At 42.0% G+C, this 23,716-nt stretch overlaps 1 protein-coding gene across 6 annotated transcripts; it reads right to left on the bottom strand.

Moving 5' to 3' along the window:
* Window positions 1–22: 22 nt before the first annotated feature.
* On the bottom strand, window positions 23–23,660 carry ece1 (endothelin converting enzyme 1). Of its 6 annotated transcripts, none has more exons than XM_020703603.1 (20): window positions 23,539–23,620; window positions 22,754–22,876; window positions 16,757–16,843; window positions 14,692–14,830; window positions 12,210–12,422; window positions 11,992–12,116; window positions 11,772–11,918; window positions 9,210–9,275; window positions 8,798–8,986; window positions 8,556–8,698; window positions 8,292–8,406; window positions 4,217–4,327; window positions 4,034–4,132; window positions 3,850–3,927; window positions 3,667–3,770; window positions 3,266–3,376; window positions 2,314–2,381; window positions 2,053–2,243; window positions 1,435–1,530; window positions 23–789 (listed from the first exon to the last, which is right to left on the bottom strand). In XM_020703603.1, the coding sequence occupies exons 2-20, from the start codon at window positions 22,784–22,786 to the stop codon at window positions 613–615; spliced, it is 2,292 nt and encodes a 763-aa protein (XP_020559262.1). In that variant the 5' UTR covers window positions 22,787–22,876; window positions 23,539–23,620; the 3' UTR covers window positions 23–612. The 6 variants fall into 6 exon arrangements, with proteins under 6 accessions (XP_020559262.1, XP_020559264.1, XP_011473964.1 ...); XM_020703605.2 differs by having other exon boundaries at window positions 22,829–22,876; window positions 23,539–23,578; XM_011475662.3 differs by lacking the exon at window positions 22,754–22,876 and having other exon boundaries at window positions 23,539–23,660.
* Window positions 23,661–23,716: the final 56 nt, after the last annotated feature.

Raw genomic sequence — 23,716 nt, forward strand, 5'->3', positions numbered from 1 at the left:
TTAAAAATGCAAATGGTTCAACTTGAACATTTAAGCAATATTTTTTTAATATACAAAATAATTTGTGACAAACATTCAATACCAGGTATGACACATTATGGCTTGGCGTATGCACATCATCTCAGTGGCAGTTTTACAAATATATATATATTTTTACAAACACATTTAAAAAATGACATTAGCACAGTGACAAAAGAGTTTTGCATCAAACTTTTCAGTTTTTGTCAAGGTTGTACATCTTGCAGGTCCCTGGTATGCTGTTTTATAAAAAATATAGCTATAAATACAACACAATATATCAGAGCACATCCATCCACGGTGAAAGTAACTGCATTAACATTGCTTTTTTCCACACGGTGTGAATAAGCAATCTGCATAACTGGAGGAGTTCTCCCATTTTATATCCATTGCTTGGATTCCCAGTGTTGGAAAACCACATTTAAAGCCACATTCAGAGCTTAAGGAAGGCTGCTGTGGAGATCCACATTCTACAATCTTATTAAGAGGCACAGGATAAAAAAAGTTTCAGTGGTTTCTGAATTTCTATCAGAGCTATTATTCCACATTTCATTTGATGCTTAGCTGTGAAAAAGCGCTGAGAGCAACCAGGCATCACCAAAGTTCACACTTGTGTTTGGGGTTCATGGGGGCGTTTGCCCGGCAACCAAAGTGCTTGGAGAATTCACGAGAGTTGGAGATGGTGCCGATGACCCTAAACCTTGATGGGCTGTGAGGATCTGTGATCACCCCCTCATGTGAGCTCTCCGGAGTTCTGACGGAGCACCAGACCTGAAACCAATCCAATACAAAAATATGCTTTTATTCGTTCATCTAGTTCTTTAAAAGTATTGAAATGATTAGTAGTATTCCTTGGAATTATTTTCAAACAACTGATTTGAATTTGTTATACCAAAACATAACCTGAACTAACAGCATTTTTCCTTAAGTAAAACAAAACGACCTGGTGTAAACATGAAATACTGTATATATTTTAAAGCGACTTGCAGGAGAACATAGACAATAGTCTGTTTAAAGACCCACTCTGATGAAAATGGTGTTTTTGATATGTTCTTGTGGCATTTTTCTGATGATGGAGGGCATTTAATAGGAAAAATGTCCATTTCTGCGTTTTTCTTTAATCAAAACGAAAAAATGCTGTTTAAGAAGGAGCACATTTGTGACGTAGAAAATACGCCACAAGCGGGGGGGGGGCAGGGTTGCTGTGCGCCAACGGCCCTCCCCACAATTCAGAGGTGAATTTCTAATGAACTCCTGCTGCTCTGGTGAAACTATGTCCTAGAAAGTGACGTTTTTAAAAAATCTGCAAAAAAATTAAAATTAAAAGCCAACTGGAAACAATTTGAGATCAGATCAAAAGATGATCGGAGTGGGACGCTAAACAAAGCACTAACGTCTGACAAAATGAACACAAACCTGAGCAAACCCGACAAAAAACAGCTGATGGTTCGTCATTCCAAGGGCGGGCAGCATGGGTTCCTCGCCGTTCTTTTGAATCCAGTTCACGTAAGCCTTCAAAGCAGCAAAAAATCATGTTAGAAACGTACTTTTTTTTTCTCCTCACGGGAAAGTTCAGATGAGAAGATGTGGTAATGTGACGCAGAAAAGGTGTGTTTCCACATGCTGGAAATGTTTTCTGTGTCCGTATTACGTTCCCATCAGCTTTAGAGCTTGTGACCTTTGCTGACATGGAAAGAATGTAATGTGCGTGGAAGTAACCAGAGGCTGACAAGGCCGCTCGCAACCACCTGTTGCATTTCCAGATCACGCTGTAAACGAAACAACACGGTTTTTCCAATACAGGCTAATGTAGTCGACCCAAAACAAACAGAACTTTCAGCAGAGGTTACATGTAGTCTGAGTTCCCCTCCAAGTTTGTAAAATAGGACACAATTAAATAAAGGTTTAATCTTTCTCAAGTAATGAAAATCGAGAAAACTAGGATTTTTTTAATGAGCCTACAGAACCCTTTTTACATCTCAGAAACAGACAGTTTTTCAACTGATTTCTATCTATCAATCTGACCCATCTGACCTTATAAGCGGCCTTTAATCCTCCATTGTCCGCAATGTTTTCTCCCAGGGTGTGTTTTCCATTCAGAGGCTCCTGGTTAATGCTATAGTTTCCGTATTGCTCCACCATGCACTGAGCTTGTCTCTTGAAGGCCTCCACAGACGAGTTCTTCCACCAAGGACGCAGGTTTCCATCCTTGTCGTACTCCCGTCCTTCAGAAAGAAGTAAAAAGTTTTTTTACAAACATGCCAAAAATCACAACACTGTCATTTCTGAACGTACCTTGGTCATCGAATGCATGTGTGAGTTCATGACCCATGACCACCCCGATTCCGCCAAAGTTAAGGGCTCTGAAACATTCAGATTTTCAAATGAACATGAGCAAAAAAAACGCCTGTTTGAGCATTATTTTTTACATTTCAGTGACAAAAACATGCTGGTCACATTTCAAAATAAAGAACAAAAAGATTATAAGTCAGTATTTTATTAAATAGTTTCATAATAATAGTTTATTAAAGATCCACTGCAATGAAAATTGTGTTTTTTTAAATGTTTTGTGGCATTTTTCTGATGATGGAGGACACATTTAAAGAAAATTAAGCACAAAATTGTATTTCTGGGCATTTCTATATTCAAATCGTGAATCAAGAGCTTGAAAAGGAGCTTATTTGTGACGTCGAAAATTTGCTGGGCGGGCCACGAGCTCTCTGCTCCACTTAAACACAGCGCATGGAGGGGAAAGGGGGCGGGGTTGCTCTGTGCTAGCAGTGCCGCCCACAACTCCTGCTGTTCTGCAGAAACTTTGTCCTAGAAAACGACTCAGGTTTTTAGATTTTGGCATTATCCTAATAAAAAGACCACAGAGAACACTCTAAAAATAGATCAGAAGATGATCGGAGTGGGACTTTAATCAGTGCTATAACCAGTATTTACTATAATTTGGTAGTTTTTTATTTGCATGTGGCTCTACAACAGGCTGGCGACCTGTCCGGGGTGTATTCAGCCTTTGCCCAACAGTAGCTAGGTGGCCTCTGTGACCCGGAAAGGGATTCAGTGGGTTCTGAAAATGGACGGATGGCGTTTTTTTCACCACGCTATAACCTAACAGGCCAATAAAGGACCATCTATGTCTGTCACTTGGTAGCAGACCTGTAATAGATCTGGCCAACTCTGAAGGCATCAAAACAACCTGGGAAATGGGGAAAGCCCGTGAATGAATGGATGGAAGACATACTTGGGCCAAGATCGGCTATAAAACGGAGCTTGAAGGATTCCAGCTGGCAGGACCATCTCATTCTTGGTTGGGTTGTAATATGCGTTTACAGTTGGAGGGGTCATGCTCCACCTGCAAAACAAGAAGTGTCTGACCAAAAGGAAGCCCTCCACAAGTGGAGAACATTGATTGTGCAAAAGCTGGCATGCCAGGTTGACTACAGATCAGTTTGGAGGGCATGGGAACCCCAATCTAAGCCTCCCCCCCCTGCCTAATTGGCGGCGGGGATCATTTGAGTGGAGAGGAGCCGGTTGCCTGGGAACGTTTGTGGATGTATTCCGCTGAGTCAGTATGACGGGAATGTGTTCCCACCGGAGCGTGCCGCTCCTCTGAGGGAAGAGGGGCGGTGGGGTGCGACTCACTGGTTCCTGTTGGGAGCTTTCCTCAGCTGGTCTGCTGTCACTCTGGCAGAGAAGTTGTAATACTGCATCACATTCTGGAAGTAAAGTTCTGACACCACCTCAAACTGAAAAAGGGGAGAGTAGAAAATCACATAAAGCGTTTCAGTGAGGCACGGACATCCACGCTCGACCGCATTTACCTACATCATTGAACACTTTGTCCAGCTTGGTGGCATTCATGATAAATTCCGGATATCCCACCATGTTGTATATGGCGTCTGCCTGTGAAAAGTCAGAGTCAAAGGCTGTAAAAGACACGTTTCCACAGCAGATGGCAGCGCCGTACTTCTTTTCCATTTCACAAAATTTCGTAACAACCTCCTGCTACCTTTTCTTTAGCCGCTTTCTTTGTTTCTGCGTCCATCCAGCTGACGTCCTTCAGGCTGTCCTCAAAGGCCCATTTTATTTCACCGACCATCTCCTCCGCCTGACGCACAGAAGGCAAGTCAGAGGCAACTCAAGTCACCAACGCCAGCAGATGTTGGCTTTGAAAAAACCTCAAGACACTTGCAATGTCTTTGCTGTCCTCAGCGAACGTGTCTTTGACGAACATGGCTCCGAGGGCGAAGCCCAGGGCGCTGTCCGTGTCGCTGACACACAGTTTCCAACGCGGCGTACAGCTCTGCCGAAAACAAATGTTCGGAAATCAAAGCGGTTTCTGTCACATTTTATTTCCATGGGTTGCAACTCTTATTGTGAAATTTTGGGTACTTTTAAGATGTTGCATGTTTGAAATGAACAAAAACAAATGAGAGCGACTGAACTCAGCTGGGATTCAAGTCTGCAAAACTGAACACAAGAGGGAACGTTTTTAAAAACCCATCCAAGAACAAAAAAACAACAAACAGAAACAAACTAACTTGTAAGCACCGGGACCTTTCAGTCACATGGCTTCATCACATCATAAAACTGAGCAAATATAACCCCAAGCAAACAATTTGGCACCCACACCTTACATTTATAAAAATAAACGTTTTGTTTAAATATATTTAAAAAAAATCAAATGGCAATCTCACAAAAAATGTGCAAAATCTAACAGAGTTTTTTATTCTTGTTGTTGATTCTCTGACTAACATGATCTAAATCCTCTTCAGGATGGGGCACACCTTTCACCTCAGTGGAATTGATCTGGATATTTAAGATTCAAGATTAGTTTTTCCACTGTATTGTTACTAGGAGAGGCCGCCGCGAGGGTCGGTCGCGCCGCCATGTTGTTCAGCTCAGGACAAAATGGCCCATCTGCAGTCAAAACAATAATTAAAGCTGTGAGCGGCGTTGTATGGCCCACAGGTGCAACTCTCCCCGGCCCTAACACCCCATTTGACCTGCCCTCACTGGCTGGGCGGCCGTTACATGCCCCTCACTCTCCCTCACTGCCCTGGCCACTCTAATCAAGGCTGCATACAAAAAAAAATGGCGGTTTTCTGTTGGTTTTATCTCCATAGCAACCATTTTATTATTTGGTCAGCTGCAGGTGACGAACACATCTATGTAATTTTTAGAAGAATCGGCGAAAGTACAGTTTTGAATTTCCTCAGCAACGGAGGTTATTTATCAACCACGCCCACATTCCAGGTATGTTCATGTTGAATGTCATATTGTTTCGTTCAGCTTGAGCCAACGATTCACGTATTACAACTTTACAATATTTCAGTAAAAAATACGTGAGTTAAAGGGGAACGCCACTTTTGCTCTCTCGCCACACTAACGCTGTGAAAATCAACACATGTTTTCCACTAGTAGTTTCCCAATGAAGCAAAAGGAGGGGATAGATTAAAAACCCCTAGAAAATGGGTTTAAATTTGTAACTGCTACTAAAGTAGAATTTTGGGGGGGGGGGGGGGGGGGGAATTCAACATGAGGTCAAAGGTTAACAAAACCTCAGATCACTTGAAAAAAGTTTTTTTTCCCACCATTTTGTGCAAAAAGAAAAGTGAAAATGGCCGTTGGCTTTTCCACAAAATGACTGCCAACTAGGTCCTGTGGCCATCCCATAATAGTTTTAAAGTTTTCTTTGAATATCCCAGACACGTGTTTTGGTTTTACCCCATTGAGACGTTCGCCACATTCATTATTTTTCCTTGGTTTTATTTTGCGTGGCGGAGGCGAATTGTTCACCCAAAGGCGCAGTAAGAAAGAAGAATTGCGGAAACAATTAAAAATTCTTTAAAAAGTAAGAAAAATGAGCTTGAACTGCAAATAATGACCAGGAAGAAGTTTCATAAGCACAAATTAGCCGTCAAACAGAGCCGCATGTAGGACAAAAAGGATCTTTCTGAGGAAATGACAGCGTTTGAAATCTGCTTTGGAATTCTGTCAGAGATGGAAAAAGCTACACAGCTGCACTCTCACACACACAAACACACACACACACACACACACACACATAAAGAGAGTTTTGATTTGTTTTTACAGCCTGACCCCAGTGGAAAACAAGACAGAGGGACAGGATCCTGCTTAGTTAAGGCCGGGGTCACTGGAGCCTTCACAGTAAAACATCCACTTCAGTGCAGAAAAAGCCTTTCAGGCCCACTTACATGCTGGAACTCGTGTGTTAAATTCAACACTGAATCCATCATTTCTGCTATTATCACACAACTGCAACCAACCAGAGCAGATCTGCCACAGACATGCAGTTAAGATTGAGATAAATGCACTTATTTGGCGTTTTTCAAATTGTATTTAGACGATCCTTTTATCCAAAGATGGCATGTCAGCTTCTCCCCCACTGAGCTGAAGCTGTGCAGAAAAGAAGCTTCAACATTTGCATTTACAAGATGCTTTTATCCAAAAGGAACTTACAAAAGACACATCCACAAAAGCACCAGGAAAGCCACCAAGCATCTTTTCAGAAAAGAACAAATGCAAATGAAAGAGGGAAACATAAAGTAAAATATATAATTCTTCAAAAGCAGAAGCAACAACTTTGAATTGCGTTTTAATGCAGGGAGGGTTTTTTTTTAATCTGCATAATTATTATAAAAATAAAGGGAACAAGCATGAATCACTTGACATGGTTTTGTATATTTGGAATAATGTTACTTTTGCTTTAGTTTTGACAGTTTTCCAGTGAAAAAAAAGTTAAATACCAATAAATAAAAAATTATATCAGTAAAAAGTTGGATAAAAGCTAATTAAAACAGAAAGACATTACGTAATGGCAATAACTGAAAAAAGTTTATAAGGTTCTTCTAGAAATGATAGATTTGCACTAAAGAAATTATATCATGAAAAAAAAGAGGATTATCAAGAATGTGGTTTAAAATGGCTCTAAACCACATTATTCTTTTGAAGAATTCTTCAAACACAATGCATTGTGGTCTAAATTGTCCTAAAAAACAAATCAGATTTGGGGATTTTGGCTAAACACGGCATCGTCAGACCACCGGGAACTCTTTGAAAGTAGATCCAAAGTTGATCAGAGTGGGACTTTAACACAATAATAGTGCAAAAGTAGTTATTATGTCATCACTTTCCTGGTTTGTCATCGCTTTCTAAGAGTAACCCATTCTTTGTGAGGATCCTCAATCATCGCCACACAGCAGTGATAGAACACTGGCAAAAATCTATGTGTTGTTTGAATTGGAGGCTCAAACTCGTGAAATCCGGTTGTAGAAACAATCTGTGAGGACAGCGAGTTCAGTTCCGATTTAGTTAGTCCCTGCTTCCACTTTCTGTGAAATCTGGATGCTGTGTCAAACAAAAAGTGCTGATTTGAACTCTGCTGTTTGGGTGGGGGTCAGTTCCTCCACCTGACAAGCTAGTTCAACTTTCCCTGATATTTTCTGTTCCAGGGACAATATTGACACATTAAACATCAGGTACAATAAATCTTCCAATGGCAGCTCCGGCCTTCATTAAAGACAGGCGTCTATTGGAGCCCGGGGTTTGTTCCATCTCAGAGAGAATGGTGACGGCTAACGGGTTTATTGTTGGATGGGGAAATTCGGTCACTAAATGCAGACAACACCCGGTGAACATTTCAGGATTTATTGAAATGCTGAGAACTTCATATTTTGTTCTGATTAGCATCGTGAAATTTTTCTTTTCTCTTTGAAGCATCAGCCTCTGTATCAAAAATCCTCTTCGTTTTCATGCCAATCACTTTCCAGGAGACACGCCCACCTTTCTGGCTTTGCTCAATAATCAAATTCGTCGCTTGCTTTCTTTGCATCTCCACCAGGAAACTTTTTGCTCCTTTTTCTTTTTTGGATACCTTTAGGGATCCAGCCCTTAATGTGGTGCAGCTTCCTTACCAGACCGTTCTGGTTTTTAAACGCTAAATGGACCGAGCGCTTCTTGGTCATCGCTACCTGATCGCTGTACTGAGAGACGCCCAGCGTCTGCGCAACTGTGTACGGGGCGGGGGGCCACTATTAGAGAGCGGCGTCTGAAGTAAAGCGCACCAGCCGTTTATTGGAGATCAGCATCAATTATTGGAAGATAGACGGTAAACACATTTGTTTTTTCAGATTTCAAAGCATGAAACAAACAACAACGGATGTAAATATAAAAACAAGCAAATGCAAATTAGCGTTTTAAGCTAAACCTTATTGGTAAAAAACATCTAGACATATATTTCTTACCTTTTTAGTGCCGTACATGACCTCCAGGAAGCGCTGCTCAGCATCCTGGAACCTTTGGTCTAAAACAGAAACCATCTTTCTCACTACCTTCATAACCATATAGTTGTTGAGGAGGCTGCAAGAAGAAAACATCACACTCAATGGGTTGAACTCTCTTCAATAAGAGCTGAATGTTTAGTAGCAAGGCATTCATGCAGGTAAAAACAGGTAACAAGACACTAAAAAGCTACAAAAGAAAGAATAGAAAATGACTTAATCTGTCACCTTTTATTGGTTTTCTCTATAAGGTCGGAAACTTTCTGAAGGTACTCTTTGGCATAAACAACAACCAGCTCGGACTGGTTAAGTGGAACGGGCTTGAACACTTCTATCAGGTATGGTATCCACTCCACAGCAGGAGCCAGAGTCTGCAGCAACAAAAACGCCGTGGCCACAAGGTGAGAAGTTTTCATCAGCACTTTGACCTTTGTTTTCAAGTCAAAAACATAAATTTAGGAGGAACTCACCTTCAGATCCTCCACCTTCATCTTATGGTAGATGAGCTCCTCATCTCTCCTCTCCTCTTGAGGGACGGTGATGTTGGCCAAGGTGGTTTCAAACTCCACGATCTCCGTCATCATTGTCTGAGATGCCTCCTCCGTGCCGCCCAGAAGAACCCCCAACTCCACCAGGAAGTTGAGGTATGCCGTGAGATACTGTGAAGCACAGGAGAGCACCACGGAGTGGATGAGAAGCTAGAAATCCTAAAGTCTGCATCTGCAAGAGCTTTTCCCCGAGGATGAAATCTAGATTTATCATTTCTGGACTTCCTGTGCTGGCGTAAGCCGCGTTTTTGGTCTATTTTCCAAACTCGAGGCTTCGACACATTTTTCCCCTAATAACTGTAACACCAAAGAGGCCCCCGCTTGCCCGCGGCACCTTTTCATTAGCTGTTTTGTTGAGGTAGTAATCTCTGGAGGGGAGCCCCAGGCTGGACTGATCCACCTAAAAGACAAAACGATAAGACACATCCTGTGATTCAGCAGTTGACAACTAAAGAGAGCTTCTTTTCACACACAGATTGAAAAAAAAAAGTCACATTTTTACAATTTGTTCCAATCTCATGACGGCACACACAGATTCATCCATCCTCAAGTGTCAGTTTGGAAGAAACCACAAGTTTAATAGATAAAAAATGAAATGTCTCAAAGCTACAATCCACCAAATCAAAAGGACACTGAGTAAAAATTCAACATTAATACCACTATACTTCCTGTATTACAGAGATATTTACAAAACAAATATTCATCCAACAATAAACTTATATAAAGGGCAATTAGAAGAATTTATAAGGATAGTTTTAACAAATCTACAATTTCAAAAATCAAATACATTCATATTTGTGGATACTGTTTACATAAGAATATTGGACATTTTTTCTTTTAAAAGAAGGGAATACTTTATTTGAGAGGTTGTTTTATTTTTTATTTTTATTCATTTATTTATTTTATGTAACATGGAGATGTTCTTAGTTGTTAACACTGCAAAAAATTAGGCTGCTGTTAAAATGTTGAATAATTGGTCGATACAAGAAATATTGTATGTATAAGTGAACATGATTGTCTATATATAAATGTGTGTGTAAAATTCTGTATTTGGTAAAGTATTTTGATTGTATATTAAGTTTTGTTTCTCTGTAAATCAATTGTAAAATAAAAATGTAATAAAATGCTTTACTCCAGTTCTTATCTAATGTTTGTTTTTGTTTTAAAGTAGTAAAAAAGTAACGTTTTAAATAGGCCCCGCCCTCCTTTTGACCCGCACTCACTGTCTGAGCAGTGGCTACTCACCCCTCCCTCTCTCCGACTGCCCCTCCCACCCTCATAGAGCTAAACGTGGCAAATTCATTAAAAACAAACACCTTTTCAAATGGCAACTTTTCTATATGCTTTTATCTCCATAGCAACCATTGTAATTTTTGGTCACCTGGGGGTGACGTACAGGTCTATGTAATTTTTACAAGGATAGTCAAAAGTATACATTTGGATTTCCTTGGCAACAGAGATTTTTTGTTAACCACACCTGTCTTCCTAATACTAACTGATATCTATCTCATATTGTTTGGTTCAGCTTGAGCCAAGGATTTATTTGTTACATTTTCACAACATCCTTGTAAAAAATTATTCACCACGCCATCTTCATTAATAGAACCAACGTTTTTTCCATGCAGCATCCCAATGATGCACGAGGAGTTAAGAGGTGATAGAACAAAATTCCGGGGTGGAGTTTAAATTCATTCGCGATACTAAAGGTGATTTTTTTTTCTTCTCTAAGAAGACTCTCATTCATCCAGGTAGATTCCATCATAGTAGTAGGTTTAAAGGTTGTCATCTGGACTTAGTTTTTAAAGTTAGTTTTAAAAGTTTCTCTTTTAGCCAGAGAGAAAGGATGGTTTGAGCGAGGAGTGAAAGAAGCCATCTTTGTCAAGAAGGATAAACCTTCTTTCAATAAGAATGATGGTCTCAGGTTTATTCTTCCATCCATCTACAGCAGTGTCCTGAAACCCAAACAAACCGAACCGGTTTCACCTGGGTCATTAACAGCTGAAAGAGATGACCAGGTTGGGGAGGGTAGCCACTGTCTCCCCAACCCCAGCTGAGGACAAAGGACTCGAGTTGACAATACCATCCAGTTTCAGGTCTGACTCCTCCCCCATGAGCGCATATAAACCAGCTCTTTTACCAGCTGATTTAGAATTGACAAAGCCTTTTGGATAAGAGGTGAAACGTCTTCTAACTATAAAAACTGAGTCCAGATGACAACCTTTAAACCTACTACTATGACTTGTTAGTGGATGTAGACTTAACCTGGTGGCGTATATGTGTGAAACTTTGTGAAGACCCATTGAGTGTGAAGAAAGGAAGTTTTCTTTTCTCATATTATGGGAAAATGTAAAAATTTGGCAATGTGGCAAATAACGGCCGCCAGACCGTAGTTTCTGTGACTATCCCACAATAATTTTAAAATTTCCTTTGGATATCCCCAAACCTGTGTTTTGGTTTCATTTGTGGATTTTGAAGTAGTTTTTTGAGCCCCATAAGAGATTTCTGTCCCGTTCATTTTTTTTGTGGATGGTTTTTCCTGCTGTGATGTCATCAATTTTGTTGTTTTTTGGGGTGTGTGTGTTGTTTACTATCCACAAATTCATTTTCACCGGGTACTAGCGGTGTGCAAACTTTGGTGCATTCTTAAATTTTTACCCAAAAGGCGAAGTAAGAAAGAAGAATTGCTAAAAACAATCTGGTGCGTCAGTCCAGGACGGCTGTGGGACAGAATCCTCTTCAAACCGTTAGAATGAGCGCAGGACGCCAGCAATAACCACAGACCTCAAAAAACCCATGGAGGATCCCGTGAAAACCGGTGGGAAGAGGTTCAACATGAACCCTCTCAGACCTAAACAAGAACGTCTGACCGACCAAATCCACAACCGAATCTTCATACCTGGATAACGTTGCTGTTGGAGTTCTTGGAGTCCGTGCTAACGAAGACCGTGAAGAAAGGCGACGTGCGTAGGCTGCCCGACACTTTTCGCAGGACCTCCTGGAAGTTGTCCTTGTCCCAGGGTCCATTCAGAGCCCAGCCGCCTAACTGCAGGAGAGCAGCAGACCGTGATTCCTCCAGAGCACAGCCGACATGACAGACGGCGTTTCAACAAACATACATGGCTGATCAGCTGCTGGAGAGGCTTGGCTCCTAACTCCTCAATCTTGGACTCGTTCATGCAGGCCTGATAATATCGCTGAGCCTTTTCTTCAGCTTTACTCAAACCCTTCATCGTTGTGTTTTCTGCCCAAATTAAAGCATCAAATCAATAAAAAAGCAGAGGACACCACAGATGAATGTTCACGTTACCCCAAAGGCTCAGATCCTGCCTCTTACCTAATAAATGCTTCATTACAAGCATATTGTGCTCCCACAGGTTGCTAAAAGGACCCCACCGGGATTTCCCCTCAGGTAGTGGGTTGTTCTTCACCCACCCCCCACAAGCAAAGTTGTAGAAGTCATGGCAGGGGTCCACAGATCTGTCCAGGGCGCCCATGACCGCGCCGGCCACGGTGATACACGGTCCCGTCAGGCACGAGCCCGGGTGACCTGTCGGGGTGGGCGAAAAGCAACGTTAAGGTTCTGCCGGAGGCTGGAAAAAAAAACACGGCTGAGAATCAGAAAAATATTTCATGGGAAGCTCAAATATGCACGAGGGTTTTCAGAGCATCTGGAAAGAATCATGTAAGCCAGGATGCACAAGGGAAAAGCCGCCTCTGTAAAAATCCTTTCTAAATAGATGGTTCAAGGAAAACAAAAGAGCCACGATAGACGTGAAATATCACCAGCAGACGCTTCCACCTGTTTAATCATCAAAAAAGGAGCTCAGACTTTGGGTGAACCCATCCAAATTCCTCAGGACTGTGTAAAGAGGTGTTCTCAGCGATCTATCTCCACAACAGAACAGTCTGTCCACGCTTGGCACAGAACAGACATTAGGAAAAGTCACGAGCAAGGATGAGAACAGCCTGTCCCAGAGGACCTTCATCCTTGTTCCTTTTATTATTTCAAAGTGTGATGTGACATGCGATGCTGAATGGAAGGAAGTGGTACTCTGTGAGGAAACGGTCGCTGATGAGAAGCTGCCAGGATGTGGTGGTAAATCCACGGAACGCTTCCCATAAAGAACACGCTCGGGGAGGAACCTCATGGTCGCTCTGTTAAAGTTCAGTCAAAGGTGGAGTTTTTAAAACAAAAAGTACAAATGGTTCCAATGCTGTTTGAACAAACAGCAGTAAAAAATTGAAAAAACTTTCAGTAATTTATTTGCCAAAATAACAAAAAATAATTAAAATAGGTTGTAATTAATCAATTTAATCTAGTCTTGGTACATATTTCTCCTTTCTAATCCCCCAAACAAGTTATTTTATGAATACATTTGGACAGAAACGACATTAAAAAGGAGCCATTATATATTTTTTATATTTGTGTCAAACCAAAGGCTATATTCAAACACTTTCATTTGGTTTGGCCTCATTTAGGTTGAAATAAAGGTATTTAGTGACCTATTTATTCCTACAATAGCAATTTGTTTTCTTCATTTTTTTTAATCTTTCCTTTATTTCTTCCTAGAATAACACAAGAAAACACAAGACAATAGGTCATGGGACTAATAAAGTATATTTATCTTGTTATGTAAGGATTGTCCTGCAGCATCTTTCCTCCAACCGCTTCGCTCTTTTAAAGACTGATGCACATGTTTTCCTGACAGAAATCTTGTGTTTAACGTTCTTGTAGGCTTTTTCAAATTGACCAGGTTTCTTAACCTTCTCTAAAAACACATTAGGCTGCTTGAACTCATAACTTAGCTTCTAGCAGAAAGGACAAGCTGAAGAGATCAGCGTAAAAGGACGAAGCTGTAATAACCTGCAAACCTTCCTGCATGGGAACTTTGTTGATGCAGAAGCTAGGCTTCTTGTGTGCACGCGTCTCCCTAACCCCAGGTTCTCGCTAGCATGACATTTAGGAAACCTGGAAGGCTGCGGATGCAAAAGGAAACACACTTTGGACTGAGGAGGAGGAGCTGACTCCACAAAGTCAAGTGTTAAAGATCCCGGTCAACGAAAGTGGTGTTTTTGGTGATTTTAACATGTTCTTGTAGCATTTTTCTGATGATGGAGGACAGATATGAAGAAAATCTAGATTTCTGAGTATTTCTTTATTCAAATCTACGTACATTTATTTGTAAAACTATTCGATTTTTGTAACTTTACCACGCCACCTGGTTGTAGTCAGGACTGTTGGACTCGAGGCTTCGACAGCCGACAGCCTACTGGCTCTTCAGCCCCACCTGCTGCTGATTACCTGGATCAGGTGTGTTTAGTCAACAAGAGGGTAGGATTTGGACCCCGAGGCCTGGAGTTTGACACTCGTGCTTTAGAAAGTCCATTAATTCAAGATCATTTGTTTGATTGAAAAAAGGAAATCCTCATTTTTCATACTAATTGGTGGAGGACTTAGACGTGTAAATGAAGAAGAACAAACCAGTGAGTAAAGCTAAGGATGAGGTGCCACTTAATATATGGATTTATGATCTGTTTTCATCAAAAGCACACAGATGTGTTCTTGCGGAGACAAATGAGTGTTGCTAATGTCTATCAGGAGAACTAAAATAAAATACAGTTCTTATCTTGTTTGACTGTTTTTAAATAAAATATATGCCACTGTAAATAAATGCAATTCCAATAAACGAGCCATCCTGAAATGTAAATCTGACGGTTTTTCAACAGCAGAAAACAATCAGCTCCCGACCCAAAAGGATGTTTAAGGCTTTAGACGTTTCTGGCACCAAAGATAAAGATCGGGGCCGTGAGCTCACCGTTTTTGTAGAAAACTCCCGCACAGATGAGCGACACAAAGAGGACCACCGACAGCACGCAGACTGACAGCAGCAGCCTCCTCTCCCTCGGTGACTTGTCCGGCCAGCATGGAGACCCCCGGCCCTGCAGAAGGCTCACCTGCTCCCACACAAACGACACGCCGGACAAATGTTAAAAAGCAGAAACGCATCAACACGAGCCTCCAAATGCAGGAATTTAATCCTTTCAGTCTTTAAAAGGGAAATACGGTGAAAGCCTCTGAATTTGGCGACAGGTTTTGGAGAACAATGGTTCTCTCGTAACTGCATCCCAATCCGCTTACGCAGAAAAGGTTAAGCATTCTTCAAGCGTTTCCTCTCACGACTGATATATATATATATTTTTTTTTCTTCTTGATTTAGAACACAAACAGTAATCCAACTGAATGGAATAAATGAGGGTTAAGACGTCATTTTTGGAGAAAAAACGAAGAAAGCCTCTGAGAAAACAAACTTCAAAGGACTTATTGCTCGGGAAATGGATTTAACTTCTTGTTTCAGAGGTCAAAGCTGCCAGAAGAATTGAATTCTGGGAGCACTTATTCCAAAAGTCACCTTAAAATCCTTTAATTAGTTCATTTGGCTCAATGTGACACCTTTAATTAACCGCAAATGGACATAGAAGTAACCTGCCATCCTTAAATACATTTATGCAGCAGAAATAAACACTTTGGTTTGCATGAATGTCCAACGCTCAGACTTTGTGTGATGCAAAAACAAAGCCAGTCAGAAGGGGTAAAAGAACTTCAATGAAGGGGTTAAAGAGCTACAATGAAGGGGTAAAAGAGCCACAATGAAATGGGTGAAAGAGCTACAATGAAGGGGTTAAAGAGCTACAATGAAGGGGTTAAAGAGCTACAATGAAGGGGTAAAAGATCCTCAATGAAGAGGTAAAAGAGCCACAATGAAGAGGTAAAAGAGCTACAATGAAGAGGTAAAAGAGCTACAATGAAGGGGTGAAGGAGCCACAATAAAGGGGTAAAAGAGCTACAATGAAGGGGTGAAGGACCCACAATAAAGGGGTAAAAGAGCTACAATGAAGGGGTAAAAGAGCTACAATAAAGGGGTAAAAGAGCTACAATGAAGGGGTAAAAGAGCTACAATGAAAGGGTAAAAGAGCTACAATGAAGAGGTAAAAGAGCCACAATGAAGGGGTGAAAGACACACAATGGAAGGGTCAAAGGGCTACAATAGAGGGGTGATAGAGCTACAATGAAGGGGTGAAGGAGCCACAATAAAGGGGTAAAAGAGCTACAATGAAGGGGTAAAAGAGCTACAATAAAGGGGTAAAAGAGCTACAATGAAGGGGTAAAAGAGCTACAATGAAAGGGTAAAAGAGCTACAATGAAGAGGTAAAAGAGCCACAATGAAGGGGTGAAAGACACACAATGGAAGGGTCAAAGGGCTACAATAGAGGGGTGATAGAGCCACAATGAAGGGGTAAAAGAGCCACAATGAAGGGGTAAAAGAGCTACAATACACCATGTTGTAGACCCCTGGATAAGAAAAATCAGATGATTTAGGGTAAATTAAATGAAATTTAAATAACTTAATATTTCAAAAAAGGAATTCCAAACAGTGTGTTTTGTGACATAAAAATTAATCAAAATACAGTTGATTTCTCTATATTTCATATAATTATGATAGATTCTGTCAGATATCAAAGAGATCACATCCTCCAGATCTTCCTTTTAAAGCAAAAGTGTAGACCTCAGTGAAATGTCTTTTAAATTTCCTATTTAGAGCGTAACCGGGTGGGTTTTTCTGTTAATCAAGTATTTTAGCATTAATCCTGTAACCTGTAGTTTTTGTGTTAAAATAAGAACAAATGATCTGAGGAGAAGACTCTGACATTTCATCAAAAACAAGGTCTGTTCAAATTTCTGATGTTTTTTCTTCAGTTTAAACTTTTGAAACAGGATTTCAGACCAAACAGACCTGATTCAGGCCCTCTGGCTGAAAGGCCTTCATGTGTAGCTAGTTCAGATGTTCAAAGCTAAAGCTGAGAACGCCTGTGGACATTTACCTGCATAGGTGAGGATGAGTACACGTCGTCTGCGGTGGAGTCCACCAGGTCCTCTTCGTCCAGAGTGGCTCTCTTGTACGTCGACATCTGGGAATTCAGATGAAGAAAGATTTCTCTCAGAGCTTCCATGGTCCTGGAAGCCCCAAACTTCCCTCACTAATGTGCTCCGAGGAGACTTTCGGAAAGCGACGTCTACTCCTGGGCCGTCCGTGAGGCTTTCGAGCAGAGCTGCCTGTGAAAACCCATCAACAGCAATCTGGTTTGTCTGGTTTGGAGGATTGCTCATAGGATGAGTTAGCTCTACATAAAAGAGTCTGTCCTCTCCCCGGAACGTCCTTTTATTCTCCCGTTCCCCCTGTCGGCACCTCCAAAAGCCCTCATGGCTTCAGGCAGAGTCAAGAGGGGGCAAACTCAACAACCCCGACCAAAATCTCCCATGAAGGATCAGAACTGGTGGGTTTTGTCTTCCTGTCTCCCTGTCTTCCTGGTCTTCGTCCACGGAGCTGCCTTCTCAAACAAGGCATGAGGGAAAAGCGGAACTGGAGAAAAACAGGAAGGAGCTCTGACTTGTGCGATTAACATGAGCGAGACTGAGTGTGTGGAAGGGAATGTGTGACAGTGAGTTTGTGTGTCTTTGTGAAACCACATTCTCCAATGTGGTTTCAGTTAGATCTGGGGAGGGAATCTCTGAGCCCTGTGGTGCACGCCCAGCGCCCCTTCTATAGGACGCCTTACACTGAGGGGAGGGGCGGAGAGAGGACAAAGGATCCTCCTCCCACCACATGTTCCCTTGCTACATGTTAGACATGTCAACCCTCGAGCACGGACCCCCGACGCTGCTGCAGTTCGGTCAAAAATAAAGGTTTCAAGTGTTTGCGGCTGAAAAGGAATTTCTGAAGAATGAGCAGGAAAAAAAAGGAAATCATGCAAAGATAAAAATGTATGAAGTCACGAGTTTCACCAACAAATAAAAGGAAAGGAAACATCTTTACGCTACTGTAAAGATTGATTGTCTCACCTAAGTAATTAAGTAATTTGGTGCAAGTTAACGAACCCGAAGTTTAGATTTATTTCCGTCTTTGCTTTAAGACTGCAAAACCACAACACAAAAACAAATAGGTCAAAAATCATTTTCTGTGGCCATATGCCACATTACATATTAAAGTCCCACTCGGATCATCTTTTGATCTATTTCCAAAGCGTTCCCAGTGGGCTTTTAGTTACAATCTAAGCCAAAATTAAAAAATCTGTGTCGCTTTCTAGGACATATTTTCTGCAGAGCGTCAGGAGTTTATCAGAAAGTCACCTCTGAGTTGTGGATGGGACTGTTGGTGTGGAGTAAGCCTGCCCCCTTTCCATCAACCATCTGTTTACATGTCCCACCACCAGCTTACAGTCCCCATCCTCCATCCTCAAGGCCGTGATGTCTGTCGAGGGTTTCGGCCGACGGGTTTTTACGGGAATCTGGTTTTGAGCTGTTGTAAACATTTTTGGGTCTGTCGAGATATTATATACGCGTATTTTACGTAGGTTATACCCCACGCAAATATAAATCCCATGCAACTGTGCCTGATTTTTAAGAGACGCACATTTCTGGCTTTTGCACGACCGCTCCCTGTATGTCTAACTGACTTTTCATGCATGAACCACCACTGTACTACTTTTAAATCGCCTATACGGCACACATAACACGTAAAAATTACATAATTTGGATTTTGGGCCTGATGTGGCTTTTACATTGATCTATGTGTTCTTAGCGTGCTTTATTCGTTCTTCTTCCGCCGTTCGTTCCTGAAACATCTGTGAAAATTTTACTCACTTTACTCACTTTTTCCACGTATACTCACACATGACCAATTTTCATCCCTGCAATATGCGCAAAATGTACGTAGTGGCTGTGCGACGCGGCCTTAACGTTAGCAGTTAAACAAAAATTATGAGCAATATCAGAGCCATCCAGTTGTCCAGTTTGGATCCAGATTCCAGCTCAGACGAGGAAAACAAAGACGTTCATGGATCAAAGCTTGTAGCTTTCCGTAACTGCAAGCTTTCTAAAATATTTTTTTTTTTAAATCTGCTCCTGATTCACAACGATTTAAATAAAGAAAAACTCAGAAATGCAATTTTAAGCTTCATTTCCGTATTATATGTCCTCCATCATCAGAAAAATGGCAAAAGGACGCGGGTCTTGGGTCTTTAAAGATGAAACCCAATCCAATCAGTGATGACTGGAAGGATTTTAGGTTAGAAACAAAATTCAACCCAAAGAGTATAAATATTTGGTATTTTGATGCAGGAAGTGATTAATTTAACACTAATGCAACACTGTCGAGTTTCCACACTTATCATAAAATCCACATGAAACAAGATTTTCTGTTAGGAGACTATAAATGAAAGCTTCAGAAAGACTAAAACCAAACACAAAACTATGAAGGTCCCAGCTCTGACTCACTTTGCAAACATTCATCCGTCCACCACGCTGACCTTATCAGGCGTGTTCACATCAACCAAACAGCGAAAAAGTCAAAGATCATTTCCACGGTTCATTCCTAACAGGTTTTGCATAATCAGACCATGAAGGAAACTGTTTTTGTTTCCCACCACAGAAACCCCCAGAGGAATCCGACGAGTGCAGATTCCTCCTAAATCACGTTGTGTCGGTCCAGAAGATCCGACTCGGTCCCCCTGAAATCCTGCATGTCTGTGTTTGAAAGCTTTTTAAAGAGTCCTGAGATGAGAGATCTGGAGAGGGAGGGAGTAGAGGATGAAGAAAGACGACACCCAGAAGGTTTGGGACACTTCAGGGTGAAAAAACGAAAGGCTTTTTTCCCGTGACTCTAACTGAGAAGAAAAGTGTTGATGTGGAAGTTGTTTACTCCAATCTTTCCCTGATAATCTCATCCATCATTTGTTCCATGTGCACTCATTAAAGGATGACATCTGATACTTTAACCTGAACATGAAGCTCCTACTGACTAAAAGGACTTTCTCCAAGTAATGAAAAGCCTTTGGTTTCCTCCCGTTGCATCAGATCATGCTCCTGCACACACGCTGGTGTTTCTCAACACTTTCCTGGCTGTCAGATCTGCACTGAGGGGCTCGATCATGCGTCCTTCAGGCTGAATCACCGCTTGGTGAGAACGCCACTTCCCCTTTCCTGTTAATATTTGATGATGAATATCGGCCACTTTTAAGGGGATGTGTCTGCAGACGCAGTGTTCTCTAGCATGTATTGCTCTGATTAACACTATAAAAATGAAAAAAACCAAAACAAACAACTCTTTTCTTATTGGGACTTTGGTTTGTTGTAGAGGAAGCCGGAATAGGTTTTGAGAAAAAAAACAAAGTGATGGAAGTCTTACAGTTTGTGGTCATGGTCAGTTTGTTGCAAAGGTCTGATGCCCCCCCCCCCACAATGTCCTCCCAGAGGAAGGCTAGTATGCGAGGTTAACGGCAGGCTGCGGGCTCTGACGGAGGCCGTAAACATCATGCATGCGTCAGTAATTCGTCACTGATCCTGCAAACCAGACGATTATTTGTGGCTCAAGAGAATTCCTCCGCAAATAAATGCAGTGTGTTTGTGTTGGGGATTTGCCACAGTGGGTGTTGCTTAAGCAAACGCTGCTTCTAAATCTGATTTCAGAGAAAAAAACAATAGAGGGAAATTATTGATAAAAAAAAAAAAACTGTAAAAAAACCCAACACATTGGTGGGACCAGTGCAAGGACGTGGACCACAAGGATTTATGGGCTTGGCTGGAGTGAGATTGCAGCGTTCATGAGCTCAGTGGTAATCCCACGAGATGCCGCAACTAAATGTGGTTCAAGGCCACATGTGTAATTAATGACTACATCCCTAGAACAACCGAGAATCAGACGGATCTGCCTTCTGTGGAAGAAGACGACTTCTGCTTCTTCTTCTTCTTCTGCTTATCGGTTTCAGCCAACAACAAGCAACAGAGTCCCAGAGGGAAACCACAGCAACACCGAGAGGCTCTGCCGGTTCCAGTCAATGCTGTCAGGTGTAAACATGATGTAAACACGCGTGCATCCACGCTGCACCTGCAATGACCCATAACCCTTGTGCTATCCTAGGCACTTTAACATTGGGAGTGGGGTCATCTAGACCCACTAGACAGTGCTCTGAACCTTTTTTCTTCAATGATTTGTGATCTTCACTGGTGTCCATGGATTACATGAAATCTTTCCACCTTTATCCACCTTTGTCATGGTAGAGAGAACACGTCAATGGAAGGATCGGGTCATCTGGACCCCATAGGATAGCACAAGGGTTAGGATCAGAATCCTTTTCCTTAGACTGGAAGTGCAACCTCTGCTGCTTTTCTTGCCTTGTCTAGTTCCATGCAAAAGTGCGTAATTAGTCTGTACTGCACATAGAAACTGAACCACTTTAGTGAATTTGGTATGCAGACATTTACTTACATTTATTTGCTTCCGTTTGTGCCAAAAATGTGTTTTTCTGCCCATTGAGTATGCCCACCGAACAAGTGTGTTAAACATTTGTTTGTGTCTTTGTACTACTACATTAAAGACCCACATGTGTTTTGGTACTTTTAACATGCGCTTGTGGAATTTCTCTGATGATGGAGTACATATATGAGGAACATTAAAACTGCTTAAAACTGCATTTCTGAGTATTTCAAAATTCAAATCGAAGAAATGCCGTCTGGAAAAGGTTGCAGGTGTTCATTGCGGGAGAGCTTGTAAACAGATGGGTGACAGGAAGGGTTGCTCTGTCTTCACCATAGTCCTACCCACATCTCAGAGGTAACTTTCGAACGAACTCCTGCCACGCTGCAGAAACGATGTCCTGGAAAACAACAACTTTTTTTTGTGGCTAAAAACAGCATAATCATAACTTAAACTCGTCTTTGCTCTGCACTTAACCACCTTTGCAAAGACGTCTCTGACGTCGTCTGGAAACGACAGTACCGATCGACCACAGCAACGGTTGTCAGGGAGATTTCTGATGAAGTAGTGAGACAACAAGACCAATCGGCCAACAGTCGCCAAAGACTGTCCGGTCGACAACACCCGACGACGTACAGAAATGACAACAACAGTAAAGACGAGTGCAAAGTTTAAAGCAAGCACAAACACAGCAAAGCAAATACAGAGCGATCATCAACGAAACGTAGATACGCTGCAGATACTACTTAGTAGTGCAGAAACAAAAACTTCTCAGTTAGCTTAACGTAAGCCTAGTGGAATAAAACAATAATTAAGAAATCCTTCTTAAATTTAACACAATTGTTTGAGAGTTTCACTCTAGTGCTTTGCAGCAGGGATGCACAGTTTCCCCATGATGGGGTAAGACACGGTTCAGCTTTAGACCTACCCTGGTAGACGTAGACAGTGGACCAGAAACAGCAACAATCAACCACAGAAGCACATTTTTGGCACAAACAGAACCCCATAATTGAATACCATTTTTGGTGTCTGTCCACAGAGTCGTCCTTTGTGCTCCTCGTGTTTTTCTGCCTGAAGGCCACTGATAAGATAAGGCGGTCTCAGTCAACACAGCTCTGAAATCGCGTTTGATTCCCTCAGACGGCCGCTTTTCCTTTTCGCGGGGAGGTGGAGCGTTAAGAATGGTAAAAGCTTCTTTTCAGAGCAATCGGCTTAATTCCACTCAGAAGTAGGATCGTTAACGTAATCCAAGGGAGTTTATCGGAATCATAACACTTTGAGTTTATTTTTAGTGCTTCAGTGGGGCTGAAACTATAGGGACCCCCCCCCCTTTTCTCTCACGTGTGTTTTCTTTTTTTCCATTGGCAGCTCTAAAATGCTTCAGATTCTTGGTTATTTAGGAAGTTATTATCCTGAGGGGGTTTCGGGTGCTCTGACGTATGAGCGCTCATCAAGTAACACCCCCGCCTGGGTCTCATGTCACCACCATGCAGTGTCCCATTCGCACTGGGGTCAACAGACTCCCCCCTGGCCTGCACAGCAAAGTAAACAAGCCTCTGACCCTCACCATGCTGCGCCTCCGCCGGCCACATTTCTGCATTGATTTGGGATTGGAGAATGGGAAGCTTTCACAGGAGATTACCTGTCCTGGCTGTTGTTATGGCGCCCTAAAGCACAGTCCTGGTCACACCTAGGTAATGAGTAACAAAAGGGGGGGTTGAGAGCAGCACGTCCAGAGCAGGATAATGTTATTAAAGCAGCAAATCACCCCAGCATGACACTGTAGTCAGCGGATGTCTTCCGTGTCTGGTTTCTGTCAAGCATTTGAAATATCTAACAAACTGTTTATGAATTTCACTTGGAGTTTGGACTTTTCAGCTGAAATAGAGACTCATGAAGGAGAAGGAACAGTCTGACCTTAAAACTGCTTTTAGTTCATGATGATGTTTTTCAAAGAAAAGTATTTTTTATTTTGTCACCGTCCGACATGAATCTCGAGGACATAAGAAGATACTGAAACACAATGGCAGTTTATTCTCTGACATCATCTTTCTTCAAATCTCCGTAATTTTGGAATAATCTGTGCATTTTTATGTTTATAATACAGACAGTAAATGTTAGATTATTTTATAAGACGCACCTTTATCCTGTAAAAATGTACAGCGTGACATAATAACACTATAGTTCATGAAGCATTAAAAAACTCATCAAATGATGAACTCAAACCGTCTCGATCATTTGGCTTTTCATAGCCGCGCGCAGCTTTGCGGCCCGAATCCAACAGCAGCGTCCAAAAAAAGGAGCGCGTGCAGCCTTCCTAACGCACACGGGAGCTCGGAAACGCGTCCTTACCGTGCTGCCGGTGCGCTCCCTGACCGGACGGCCGGAGCTTCAGCTAAAACAGCCGCTGCTACGCCTCTGCGCCGGGACAGTTCCCTCCCGTCCGTCCCTCCGTCCGTCCCCATGACGCGCCTGACCGCTGTCCCGGAAATCATCACCGAGGCGAGCCTCTGTCACGCGCTGCCAAGTG

This window comes from Oryzias latipes, chromosome 5 (assembly GCF_002234675.1).
Source record: "Oryzias latipes chromosome 5, ASM223467v1".
NCBI classification, from domain to species: domain Eukaryota; kingdom Metazoa; phylum Chordata; class Actinopteri; order Beloniformes; family Adrianichthyidae; genus Oryzias; species Oryzias latipes.